The sequence below is a fragment of the Alexandromys fortis genome, unplaced genomic scaffold (assembly GCF_014885135.2).
Source record: "Alexandromys fortis isolate MF-2015 unplaced genomic scaffold, M_Fortis_MF-2015_v1.1 scaffold_6, whole genome shotgun sequence".
Taxonomy (NCBI): Eukaryota; Metazoa; Chordata; class Mammalia; order Rodentia; family Cricetidae; genus Alexandromys; species Alexandromys fortis.
Window position 1 is genome coordinate 9,895,957 of NW_026067902.1, and position 13,305 is coordinate 9,909,261.

The following is a 13,305-nucleotide window of genomic DNA, read 5'->3' on the forward strand; positions in this document are numbered from 1 at the left end:
GGGGGGGTTGCCTTCCTCATATCCTCACCTGCCTTTGTTGCCAGTTCTTGACCTCAGTCACTCTGGTTGGGGTAGAGGGTAATTGTCACTTCACTTGTCTCCTTTCTATAGCTGTGTGGTGGTACTTACCCCTCTCTTCTGTCTGAGGCTTGCTTCCAGTATTCTGTGGGGCTGTTTTGAAGGACATAAATTCTTTTAGCTTGTTTGTGTGATGGACAGGCTTTCTGTCCATGGCAGATAGTTTTGCTGGGTACAGATGCCAATCTAGATTGGCATCTGTGGTCTTTTAGAAGTTGCAGAGCATTACCCCAGCCTTTTAAATTTTCAGCTGAGAAATCAGCTGTTATAATGGGGTTTCCCTCATATGTGAGTTGGGAAATTTTCTCTTTTTGCTTTTTGTACCCTCTCTTTGCCAAGTATATTTAATGTTTTAACTCTAACACGCACAGGGAGTTTTGTTTCTGGTCTTGTCTACTGCTGTACTGTGTGTTTCTTGTGTCTCTGTGTTTTCACCTTTCCTTAGTTTGGGGAAGTTTTCTCCTACGATCTTGTTGAAGATGTGGTCTTTGCCATTGACTTCTCTTTCAACTATTTCTATAATTAGAAGATTTGATCTTTTTCATGTCATTCCATAGTTTCTGAATGTTCCTTTCCTGCCCTTTAAATTTTTTATAATTATTATTTGCCTGAGTGTTCTAATTCCTCAACTTTACCTCTAAGACATGATAATTTTTATTGATTTTTATTGAGCTCTACGTTTTTCTCTGCTCCCCTCCCTACGTCTCCCCTCCCCTTCAACCCTCCCCCAAGGTCCCCATGCTCCCAATTTACTCAGGAGATCTTGTCTTTTTCTATTGTCTACTTCCCATGTAGATTAGATCTATGTAAGTCTCTCTTAGTGTCCACATTGTTGTCTAAATTCTCTGGGATTATGGTTTGTAGGCTGGCTTTCTTTGCTTTATGTTTAAATACCACCTATAAGTGAGTACATGTGATAATTGACTTTCTTTGCCTGGGTTGCCTCACTCAAAATAATGTTTTCTAGCTCCATCTATTTTCCTGCAAAATTCAAGCTGTCATTATTTTTTCTGCTATGTAGTACTCCATTGTGTAAATGTACCATATTTTCCTTATCCATTCTTTGATCAAGGGGCATTTAGGTTGTTTCCAGGTTCTGGCTATGACAAACAATGCTGCTATGAACATGTTGAGCACACGTCCTTGTGGCATGATTGAACATCCTTTGGATATATATACAAAAGTGGTATTACTGGGTCTTGAGGAAGGTTGTTTCCTAATTTTCTGAGAAATCGTCACACTGAAATCCAAAGGGGCTGTAAGCTTGCATTCCTACTGATAATGTAAGAGTGTTACCTTTACCCCACAACCTCTCCAGCATAAGTTGTCATCAGTGTTTTTGATCTTGCCCATTCTTGCAGGTGTAAGATGGAATCTCGGCGTTGTTTTGATTTGCATTTCTCTGATGACTAAGGATATTGAGCATTTCCTTAAGTGTCTTTCAGCCATTTTAGATTCCTCTGTTGAGAGTTCTCTGTTTAGGTCTGTACTCCATTTTTAAAATTGGATTATTTGTTCTTTTGATGACCAATTTCTTAAGTTCTTTGTATATTTTGGAGATCAGACCTCTGTCTGATGTGGGGTTAGTGAAGATCTTTTCCCATTCTGTAGGCTGTTGTTTTGTCTTGTTGACTATGTCCTTTGCTTTACAGAAGCTTTTCAGTTTCAGGAGGTCACATTTATTAATTGTTTCTCTCAGTATCTGTGCTACTGGAGTTGTATTTAGGAAGTGGTCCCCTGTGCCAATGTTTTCAAGTGTACTTCCCAGTTTCTCTTCTATGAAGTTCAGTGTGTCTGGCTTTATGTTGAGGTCTTTGATCCATTTGGACTTGACTTATGTGTATGTTGATAGATATGGATCTATCTTCATTCTTCTACAGGTTGATATCCAGTTATACCAGCACCATTTGTTAAATATGTTTTCTTTTATCCATTTGATATTTTTTGCTTCTTTATCAAAAATCAGGTGTTTGAAAGTGTGTGGATTAATATCTGGGTCTTTGATTTGGTTCCATTGGTCCACCTGTCTGTTTTTATGCCAATACCAGGCTGTTTGCAGTACTGTAGCTCTGTAGTAGAGTTTGAAGTCAAGGATTGTGATGCCTCCAGAAGTTCTTTTATTGTACAGGATTGTTTTGGTTATCTTGGGTTTTTTGCTTTTCCATATGAAGTTGAGTACCATTCTTTCAAGGTCTGTGAAGAATTTTGCTGGGATTTTGATGAGCATTGCATTGACTCTGTAGATTGCTTTTGGTAGAATTGTCATTTTTACTGTTAATTCTACCTACCCAAGAGCATGGGAGATTTTTTCCACTTTCTGGTGTCTTCTTCAATTTCTTTCCTTCAGAGATTTAAAGTTCTTGTCATACAAGTCTTCCACTTGTTTGGTTAGAGTTACTCCAAGATATTTTATGTTATTTGTGGTTGTTGTGAAAGGTGATGTTTCTCTGATTTCTTTCTCAGCCCATTTATCATCTGTGTACAGGAGGGCTACTGATTTTTTGAGTTAATCTTGTATCCTGTTACATTACTGAAAGTGTTTATGAGTTGTAGAAGTTCCTTGGAAGAATTTATGGGGTCACTTATGTAAACTATCATATCATCAGCAAATAATGAAAGTTTGACTTCTTCTTTTCCAATTTGTATCTGCTTGATCTCCTTTTGGTGTCTTATTGCTCTAGCTAGGACCTCAAGAACTATATTGAATAGATATGAAGAGAGTGGAAAACTTTGTCTTGTTCTTGATTTCAGTGGGTTCGCTGGGAGTTTCTCAACATTTAGTTTGATAATGGCTGTTGGCTTGCTGTATATTGTCTTTATTATGTTTAGGTATGTTCTTTGTATCCCTGCTCTCTCCAAGACCTTTATCATGAAGGGATGTTGTATTTTGTCGAAAGCTTTTTCAGCATCTAATGAGATGATCATGTGGTTTTTATTTTTCAGTTTGTTTATATGGTGGATTACATTGACAGATTTTCATATGTTGAACCATCCCTGTATTCCTGGGTTGATGCCGACTTATCATGGTGATGTGTTCTTGGATTTGATTTGCCAGTATTTTATTTAGTATTTTTGCATAAATGTTCATGAGTGAGATTTGTCTGTAATTCTCTTTCTTAATAATGTCTTTGTGTGGTTTGGGTATCAGGGTAATTATGGCCTCATAAAAACAGTTTGGCAATGTTCTGTCTGTTTCTATTGTGTAGAACAATTTAAAGAGTGTTGGTATTCGTTCTTCTTTGAAAATCTTATAGAATTTGGAGCTGAAATCATCTGGTCCTGGGCTTTTTTTTTGGTTGGGAGACTTTTGATGACTATTTCTTCAGCAGTTATAGGTCTGTTTAATTTGTTTATCTGGTCTTGATTTAATTTTGGTAAGTGATATTTATCCAGAAAGTTGTCCATTTCCTTTAAGTTTTCCAATTTTGTGGAGTACAGGTTTTTGAAATATGACCTGATGATTCTCTGTATTTCCTCCATGTCTGTTGTTATGTCCCCCTTTTTATTTCTGATTTTGTTAATTTGGATAGTCTCTCTCTCTGCCTTTTGGTTAGTTTGGGTAAAGGTTTGTCTATTTTGTTGATTTTTCTCAAGGAGCCAACTCTTTGCCTCATTGATTCTTTGTATTGTTTCTATTTTGCTGATTTCAGCTCTCAATTTGATTATTTCCCACCATCTAGTTCTCTTGGGTGAGTTTGCTTCTTTTTGTTCTAGAGTTTTCAAATGTTCTGTTAATCCACTTAATTCACTAGTGTGGGATTTCCCAGCTTCTTTATGTAGGCATTTAGTGCTATGAACTTTCCTCTTAACACTGCTTTCTTTGTGTCCTGTAAATTTGGATATGTTGTGTGGTCATTTTCATTGAATTTTAGGAAGTGTTGAATTTCTCCCTTTATTTCTTCCTTGACCCATTGATGATTTGGGTGAGCATTGTTTAAGTTCCATGTGTTTGTCGGCTTTCTGAAATTATTATTGCTGTTGAATTCTAGTTTTAAGCAATGGTGATCTGATAAGATACATGGGGTTATTCCAATTTTTTTTTATTTGTTGAGGTTTTGTTACCAAATATGTGGTCAGTTTTTGAGAAGGTTCCACAAGGTGCTGAGAAGAAGGTATATTCTTTTATGTTTGGATGGAATATTCTATAGATGCCTATTAATCCCATTTGAGTAATAACATCTGTTAGTTCCCTTATTTCTCTGTTCATTTTTTTTTGTCTGACATGTCCAATGGTGAGAGAGGAGTGTTGAAGTTTCCCACTATTAGTGTGTGGGGTTTAATGTATGATTTAAGCTTTAGAAGTGTTTCTTTTACATATGAGGGTGCCCTTGTATTTGGGGCATAGATGTTAAGTACTGAAATTTCCTCTTGGTGGATTTTTCTTGTGACTAATTCGAAATATCCTTCTTTGTCTCTTTTGATTGATTTTTAGCTTGAAGTCTATTTTGTTAGATATTAGTGTTAGGAATTTTTCCTAACGCGAGCTCTCTGCCAACGTAAAAAATCCCAAATCAAGCCAAATCACAACAAGCCAAATTAAAAAATATTCAGGTTTAATGGGATTCCTGTGCTCTCAGGTGGTTCCCAGGGGCTATCGGAAGGCCACTAACACGACCACCAGGGGGAAGGAAAAGAGACCACGAGGAAACTTTCCAGGGAAGCAGTTTAAATAGACTGAGGGCGTGGTCAAGATTTTGGTAGGCTCATCTTGACCCTCTTCCAGGAAGGGGTCAAGACGTGGTGGGCGAAGGGACGGGGCCTCCAAAGATGGAGGCCAGAGATGGGGCTTACAATTAGGATAGCTACACCAGCTTGTTTCTTAGGTCCTTTTGATTGGAAATTTTTTCCCCCAACCCATTACTCTGATTCAGTGTCTATCTTTGAGGTTGAGGTGTGTTTCTTGTATGCAGAAGAAGGATGGATTCTGTTTTCATATCCAATCTGTTAGCCTGTGCCTTTTTATAGGTGAGTTGATTCCATTTACATTAAGGGATATTAATGACCAGTGATTGCTATCTCCTGTTAATTTAGTTTTTAATCGTTGGTGATGTTTATTTGTGTGTGTGTGTGTGGTGTGTTTATTTTCCCTTCTTTGGGATTTGCTGCTATGAGACCATCAATTGTCTGTGTTTTTGTTGATGTAGTCAATTTCCTTGGGTTGGAGTTTCCCTCTAGTATTTTGTGTAGGGCTGTGTTTGTGGCTAGGTATTGGTTAAATCTGGTTTTGTCATGGAATACCTTGTTTTGTCCTTTTATGGTGATTGACATGACAATTTTTTTTTATCTTCCACTCAATCCATTCTATTTGCAAGGCTTTCCCCTGAGTTTTCTAATTGTGTTACTGTTTACTCAATTCTGTCTTTATTACACCGTAAGCTCTCTTCAATATTTCTCTCTTTATTGGATTTTGGATTTTGTTCCTCGTTTCATTCAGGTACAGATGATTTCTGGTGCATTTATTATTTTTCTCTTTAAGTTCATTGGGCTGTGTTTTGGTGTCTTCCTCATAGTTCATGATTTATTTGATATATTTTATGATTGTTCTTTTAAGTTCCGTGCTCTGGGGTTCAACTATATAATTCACCATAGAGAACACGTATGTGGGACTAGTGGGTTTAGGGAGCGAGACCTACTTTCTTGTTCTTTCGTGCTTTTGGTGTTTTTGTGCTGTATCCTGAGCATGTGGACTCCTTTCTATGGTTGTGCGTCTGTTGTGAGATTCTAGGTGGCATTGGATTGAGTCAGGGCAGAAACTAAATGAATGGAGGCAGGCCGGGAACATCTGGTATATGATCAGCTTAAGAATTAGGTATGGAAGCCAGGCGGTGGTGGTGCATGCCTTTAATCCAAGCATTCAGGAGGCATTGCAGGCAGATCTCTGTGAATTCAAGGACAGCCTGGTCTACAAGAGCTAGTTCCAATAATTAGGTCTGAGAATGTGGAGATGACCCACGGTTATTGAGGGTCAGGGGAACACAGTAGGCAATGGCTGTATGTGAGTTAAGTATCCAGAGACATGCCTGCAAGTGTAGACATAATACAGGGCCAGAGGGGGCCAGAAGAGTATGTGAGGTGTGTGCCTGGGGCTGGTGGTGGTGGTGGTGGTGTGTGTGTGTTTCCCAAATATTTCGTTATCCATTCACTGTTGGAACCAGCAGGAAAGACTGCGCAGGCCACAGACTTAGGCCTGCCCGTGTGGAAAGCAGTGCTGCAGTCTTGTGGAAGGACTTGTTTTCTGAAGTCTTGCTGCCCGAGGCAGCCGAAAAGTGGTGCAGCGGGGTCCTAGCTTGATTTCTCAGGCATGTGTCCAAGCATGTAAACTCTCTCTCCTCAGGCCCCAAATGGCATTGCCGTGTCCTCTCCCATAGATGAATTTATTCATTCCTCCATTATTGTGGTTTTTCTTTTATTATCCTTTTGAGACAGGGTTTCTCTGTGTAGCCCTGACTGTCCTGGAACTCGCTCTGTGGACCAGGCTGGCCTCGAACTCACAGAGATCGGCCTGCCTCTGCCTCCCGAGTGCTGGGATTAGAGCCATGGACCACTACCACCCACAGTTTTGTTTGTTTCAGCTCAAGATGTCCTTTGTCACCACCCTGTAGAGTGACTCCTCATGTTCTCTCTCGGCACATGCTGGGCTTCCTGAGGACACTCATCTCCCCCCCCCCAGCACTAATATTTTATTGGCTGTGTGCTCGTTATGGTCCATTTGCATCCCCCTCAAAGTCAGTCATCACGGGGACTATATTCCCTTGAGCATGAGTGCAGGGAAATGCATTTTGACTTGAGTGAGCCGTTGCTCTAAAGCTCTGGAAGAGTGACCTCAGGAAAAGGGAAATTTTTCATTACTCATGAGACGGGCCTTGTTAGTGGTCACGTACTGTTGTAGATTGGTTTCTCCAGCAATGAGAAGATAGTCACAACTGGTTTTTGTTTGTTGTTTGTTTGTTTGTTGTTTATTCAGCTGGGAAGCCTTTCATCTCTCTGGAGGGCCCAGAACAGAGGATGACCACTGCAAAGCCAGTGACCTTCACCTGCACGGCTGGCCTTTTCAGCTCCAGGAACCTCAGTGTCAACTGGCTGAAGGACAATAATAAACATCCAGCTTCAGCCCCAGAACTGATGCCTATCAGCAAAGATGTTTACTATGTCACAAGCAAGGTATCCGTGGCATTGGCCAAACATGATATCTTTTCTCAGATCACTTGTGAAGTCACCCATGAGGACCTCGATGAGCCCCTAACAATGACCATCAATCTTTCCCATGTGATCCTAGGTGAGTGAGCAGTGAAACACATGGTGGGACCGCACTGGTAGCACGGAGGCTTTGCCCAAAGCCCCGTTTTACAATGGGAAATAGAAATTGATCATCGCCAGCCTTGAACAGATGGATATGGATGAAAAGTACAGGTCCATGGGCTGGCCAGCTGGGCTTTGATCTTAGCTCTACCATTTCATAGGCTGTATAATATTGGTCATGTGTCTTAAATGTTACGTGCCCCAGTTTCCCTAAAAATTTAGAATAAAACCATTTTTGGTAAGTTTCCTCTGAAGATTAAACCTGTTGTTCCTTCTAGAACATCAAGAAGGAATTGTGCCCAGTGCACTGAAAGTCATTTACGAATGTTTGACCTTACTATTGTATGGATCCTAGCATCCTTCTCTAAACATATTTTCCTATTTATATCCTTGTTAATGGTTAAATGTTTCTAAATACTTATTATTAGTGGGAGATTGTGGTATAAGGCTTGTAATCTCAGTTCCTTGGGAAACAGGCAGAGATATAACAAATTCCAGGCCTGTAAGGGTCAAGATTGAGTGCAAGGACAGCCTAGACATTTTGTGAAATAAAATACAATAAAATAAGTGAAAAATGGGTCTGAGGATGTACTTCAGTGGCGGAGTGCTTGTCTGTTATGCATCAGATCCTGAGTTCTGAGAATTCTTTAGCATTGTATAAAATATAATTCACTCATAAAATGAACATCTACTATATGCCAGGCACTGTTGAAGATTTTGTCCCTGATCTTGTGGGGCAATTCACTTTAATAATTCCTGTGATTCTATGTCACAATATGGAATATTTAAAACACAGACCGGACTACATATCCACGTGTCTCCAGCTATGTTTCATGAATACTTGTCCCGACTTAACTCACATGAAACATATAAAAACATATAAAAATTGTTCATTTAAAAAGGGTGAACTCGTGAACTCTCTTCATTGGGAACTCCCAGCAGCTGGAAGAGAACTGCAAGAGATCAGGCCACTTGACTTCCAGCATGAACTGGAGATCTCATGGACCCTGCCCTATAGCTGTGGGTCTCCCGTGCTTTCTGAAGGCATGAGAGAGAGTTTTCCTTAAGAGTGTGGCCCTGGTAGGTCAAGCATGCTCCAGTGTCCCAAACCCACGAGCATATAGACAGCAAAAATTATACTAGCTGGAATAAAAAAAAAAAAAAGAAAAGAGGGGCTGAAGATTGGTTTAGTGGAGGCAGAAGGCTCAGGAACTCAAGATCATTCGTAGCTACATAGTGAGTTAAAGGTCATCTTGGAATTCTTGGGCCACTGCCAACCAACCAACCAATCACATCTTAACAAAACAATCCAGAGACCCTGGGACAGGGAACTAAGACAGTAACAAAATTTCACCTGTTTTCTTCCTGCTCCTGTCTAGTTATCCCTACACTGAAGATCACCGTGGAGCCCTCGCAGATCCAAGATCATGCGCATCAAAGAGTGAACTTGACTTGCCACATAAACCACTTCTACCCCCCAGTTGGGCAGCTTGTCTGGATTAAGAATAAGTACAAGATCCTGACTCTCACGCTCTCTCAGGCCACAAGGAACTCCGATGGGACGTACTCTCTAAAGCACACACTGCAAGAAGGTGCCATATGGGATGAGAGCACCTTTATCTGCATGGTGATCCAGGTCGACCAGCCTCCCCTGAGGATCAGCACTACCCTGGGAAGCCAGACCCCCAGTAAACGCAGAGGTATGTGTCTTGTCTCCTTTTACCACCGGGCCATCGTTGCTGTGATATGATTCTTCTGTATGCTGTAAATATGTAATACTCTCATTGGTTAATAAGAAATTTGTTTGATTTATAGCAAAGCAGGATAAAAGTAGGCCAGACAAGCAAACTGGGAATTGGGATGAAGGTGGACAGAGTTAAAAGAGACATGAGCAGGTTGCCCAGAAAACCCTATAAAGCCACGGACCATGAGGCGATGCATAGATGAATAGAAATGGGTTAATTTAAAAGAAAGAGCTAGTTAATAATTAGCCTAAACTATTGGCTGAGCACGTCGTAATTAATATCACTTCTGTGTATTTAGTTGTACCCAGGCCATCAGGACAGAAAAGCTTCCCCGCTATTTACATTGTGGTTGAAGAGCTAGACTCTGGGAAACCCTTGGTAGAAGTAGAGAAAGGAAGCCCTCCCTAGTGAGAATGCTGTGGCATAGCCATCCCCACCTGCACCCCCTTTCTTCCAGATATTTCCACCAAGAAATGAGTCTCCCTTGCTGCACTCATCATGGTGCAAGTTTCTTTTCTTCTTAACCCTTGGTTGCAAGAAATCGCCAGCGTTAAGGACAGCCGGGCTCCAAATAATGTGTGGGAAAAGCAATTAATGAGGATGTGAATTCAGCTGCATGTTTCTGGAAATCAACTTTGAAGAGCTCCAGAATTACTGACTCCCTTAGCTAGGGAAAGGGTCACACAGCGTGGGTGTCAATCCCCCGTCACTCCCTTCTCTCTGCTCCTTTCCCTTCTTTCTATGCACAGGGCTCCTGATTTCTTCTATTTCTTCCCCATTTCACTCTTTGCAGACTCACACTATTCTCCCACAAGGGGGCGCTGTGCCGTTACACTCCAGAGCTTCCTGGTTTCTTTATCCAGCTATGCTTCACACTCTTGGGAGAAGGGGCTGCTGTTCTGAAGCAGACCTGTTAGTGCAGGTGCACAGTCAGGGAGAGATACAAGAAAATGTCAAGGGCAAGTCAGGGGACGGCAGCGTGTGGGCTTTTCCTTACAGTGCACGTGGGCTCTCTGCAGTGTATTGTAGAACAGGTAGCTATCAGAGAAGGAGCAGAGATGCCAGGCAACCAAACAGCCCATTCTCACAGCAGGCTTCCACCCTGATTTCCATCTAGTCCTGTGGCAGAACCAGCCCTTTTCTGGTTGCTGTAAGAATTCTCAAAGATAATGATCTCCACATTTCTTTGGGTCCTGTTTTGATTGTCCAGTGGAAATAAGAAAAATATCCACATCGTGGGATGTATAGATCTGGGTGACAAACCCCAAAACCAGCAATTCCTCAGCCCTAGCAGCTTCCATGGCTAGAATTCTTTATCCCCATAAAAATCAGATAGAAGTTTTTACACACAGAGATCTGTGGTTGTCAGCTCAAAGGTGGGAGTGGCTTAGTGCACTTTCTTAATGGAGACAGTTAAGAAATGGATTAAATCATCAGGGAATTCTAGAGGGGAAGGCAAGTGCACTTTGCTACATTTTTAGGTTGTTAGAGCAAGAACTAAAATGTTTAGCTTTCAGTAAATTTACAAATAGGGCATGGATTGTTTTTTAAATCAGTACACCACTTTTTTTGTCCCAGCATTCATGCAGGGTATTGGGTAATCAAGAAACCTATGTAAATAATCAGGGTGAAGCTATGGCTCCTGGTTTGATAACACATTCACCAGATGGTGTAATTTCTATGGGCCTTCAAGTCTGGAGTTTGCACCTATTGCTCCAAGCAATAGAAACAAAGAAGAGACCCAGGTCTCTAAATTATCAGTATATATATACAGTTTAGTATACAATATATGCCTTCAGGCCAGAAGAGGGCACCCGACCTCATTACAGATGGTTGTGAGCCACCATGTGGTTGCTGGGAATTGAACTCAGGACCTTTGGAAGAGCAGGCAATGCTCTTAACTGCTGAGCCATCTCCCCAGCCCCTAAATTATCAGTTTTAAGGTATGCTGTTATCAGCCGTTCTGATCGTGGGCATTGTGGGTCTGTGTGCCAGCAGGAAGGAGGTCTTTCTCTGGGTTGTGGTTAATCATCTCTTCTGCTGTCCTTGAGAGTTAAACACAAGCAGTAAAATCATCAGAAAACCGAGGTGAAAGTAAGCGTAAGGAGTTAGGGACCTTTTAATGTAATGTTAGTTTGGGGTCATTGTATTCCTTACCCATAAGTGAGGTAAAACCAGGGCCTGCTTATTCTTCTATCCATCGGAGCAGATATGAATTAGCAGATTTTGGCAAGCAGTAATTCTGTGCCCTTGGATGTTTGTGAATATCTTAAATGCAATGCTCTTACTTGGACTGTTGGTAAAGATAATTGTAAGAACGCAGGTCTCTGTATTTACCTAGGAGAGAGAAACGAAGGCCTGGCAGTGGGAAACTGTTCTTACACGTAGCTAGGAGAATACAATCGCTAAACCCCCAAAGCACAGGAAAGAGCATAGAAAATGATGGAACAGTTTTGAACTATGGAAATTAATCCCCAAATTTGTAGCAGAGGGGGAACCAGCTACAGTGAAGAATCTACAGCAACAACCAGCCACTTTATTCACTAAGCAATAATACCAAAAGACTGCTTTTGGGTTTGAAACCTTCACCCAAAGCCCCTGACTTTGATGAGTCCCTCGTAAAAAGACGGCTGAATAATGACTGTAAAATGTTGCTGCCTGTGGCATCAAATCCTATCGGAAGATATTTGCTTTTCTTGAATGTCACATCTGTCTATGCCACCCATCCCCCACAAACAAGTGCTTGAACTTCAGGGACATCTGAGAGCCCAGGTCTGCAGCTTCATTATGCCTGTCCCTCTTCTGCATGTCTCCCTCCCCACCTTGGGGTTTATGTGTAAACTTTGCCCTTGAAGGCATCAGAGTGGCCAGTGCCTGTGTGACCCCAGGTACACAATTTCCTTTTTAATTTGTTTCATCTGTCAGTGCGAGATGGCAAGGATTCCCTCCCTGGGCTCCTGCGTGGTATCTGAACACTGGGGGCACAGTTGAGCTTCTGCAGTGATGATTCCAAGTTTACATGGTGCCTGTCCCAGAGCTGGACTGAAAGCAAGACAATATTAAAAATCGGAGATGTGGAGGCAGATTTTTTTTGTTATAGGTATATAGAAAAGCATATATAGATTTTTGTAAGTTGATTTTGTTTATTTATTTATTTATTAAAGATTTCTGTCTCTTCCCCACCGCCACCTCCCCTTCCCCTCCTCCTCCCCCAATCAAGTCCCCCTCCCTCGTCAGCCCAAAAAGCAATCAGGGTTCCCTGCCCTGTGGGAAGTCCAAGGACCACCCACCTCCATCCAGGTCTAGTGAGGTGAGCATCCAAATTGCCTAGGCTCCCACAAAACCAATAGGTGCAGTAGGATCAAAAACCCATTGCCATTGTTCTTGAGGTCTCAGTAGTCCTCATTGTCCGCTATGTTCAGCGAGACCGGTTTTAACCCAGGCTTTTTCAGACCCAGGCCAGCTGGCCTTGGTGAGTTCCCGATAGGACATCCCCATTGTCTCAGTGTGTGGGTGCACCCCTCGCGGTCCTGAGTTCCTTGCTCGTGCTCTCTCTCCTTCCGCTCCTGATTTGGACCTTGAGATTTCAGTCTGGTGCTATCCTGAGTGAGGTAAGCCAGACCCAAAAAGAGGAACATGGGATGTACACACTCATATTTGGTTTCTAGCCATAAATAAAGGACATTGAGCCTATAATTCGGGTTCTTAGAGAAGCTAAATAAGAAGGAGAACCCAAAGAAAAACATGTAGGCATCCTCCTGAACATTAACCTTCATCAGGCGATGTAAGTTGATTTTGTATTTTATTCCTTTGTTGACATTGACGAGAATTTCTAGAAGTTTTCTGATGGCCCTTTGGGGTCTGTTAAGTATAAATAAATTATATAAATGGACATCCAGATAAAACTCATATGCTCATCTCAACAGGTGCAAAACAGGCCTTTGACAAAATTCATTGTGCCATCATGCTAGTCACAGAAGGATTTCATCATTACATATCTTCTGGAAATGGGGATAATTCAACTTCCTTTCTGACTGAACCCCATTCATTGTGTCTCCTGTTTTATTGCTGTAGCTAGTTCTCCAAGCACTATAAGGCAAGAATGGGGTGGGTGAACAGCTCTTGTCACTGCTGATTTTAGCAGGAGTGCTTCAAGTGCTTTTCCATCTAAGATGATGTGGAC

The 13,305-nt window shown here is 41.6% G+C and overlaps 1 protein-coding gene across 1 annotated transcript in view; it reads left to right on the forward strand.

Moving 5' to 3' along the window:
• The window catches only part of LOC126496769 (signal-regulatory protein beta-1-like), a 73,193-nt gene that overhangs the window by 43,514 nt on the left and 16,374 nt on the right, over window positions 1-13,305 (forward strand). Inside the window, exons 7-8 of the mRNA XM_050134374.1 lie at window positions 7,043-7,354; window positions 8,757-9,077. Of these exons, the coding sequence (XP_049990331.1) occupies window positions 7,084-7,354; window positions 8,757-9,077 (592 nt within the window). The 5' untranslated portion in view covers window positions 7,043-7,083. The remainder of the gene's footprint in view (window positions 1-7,042; window positions 7,355-8,756; window positions 9,078-13,305) is intronic.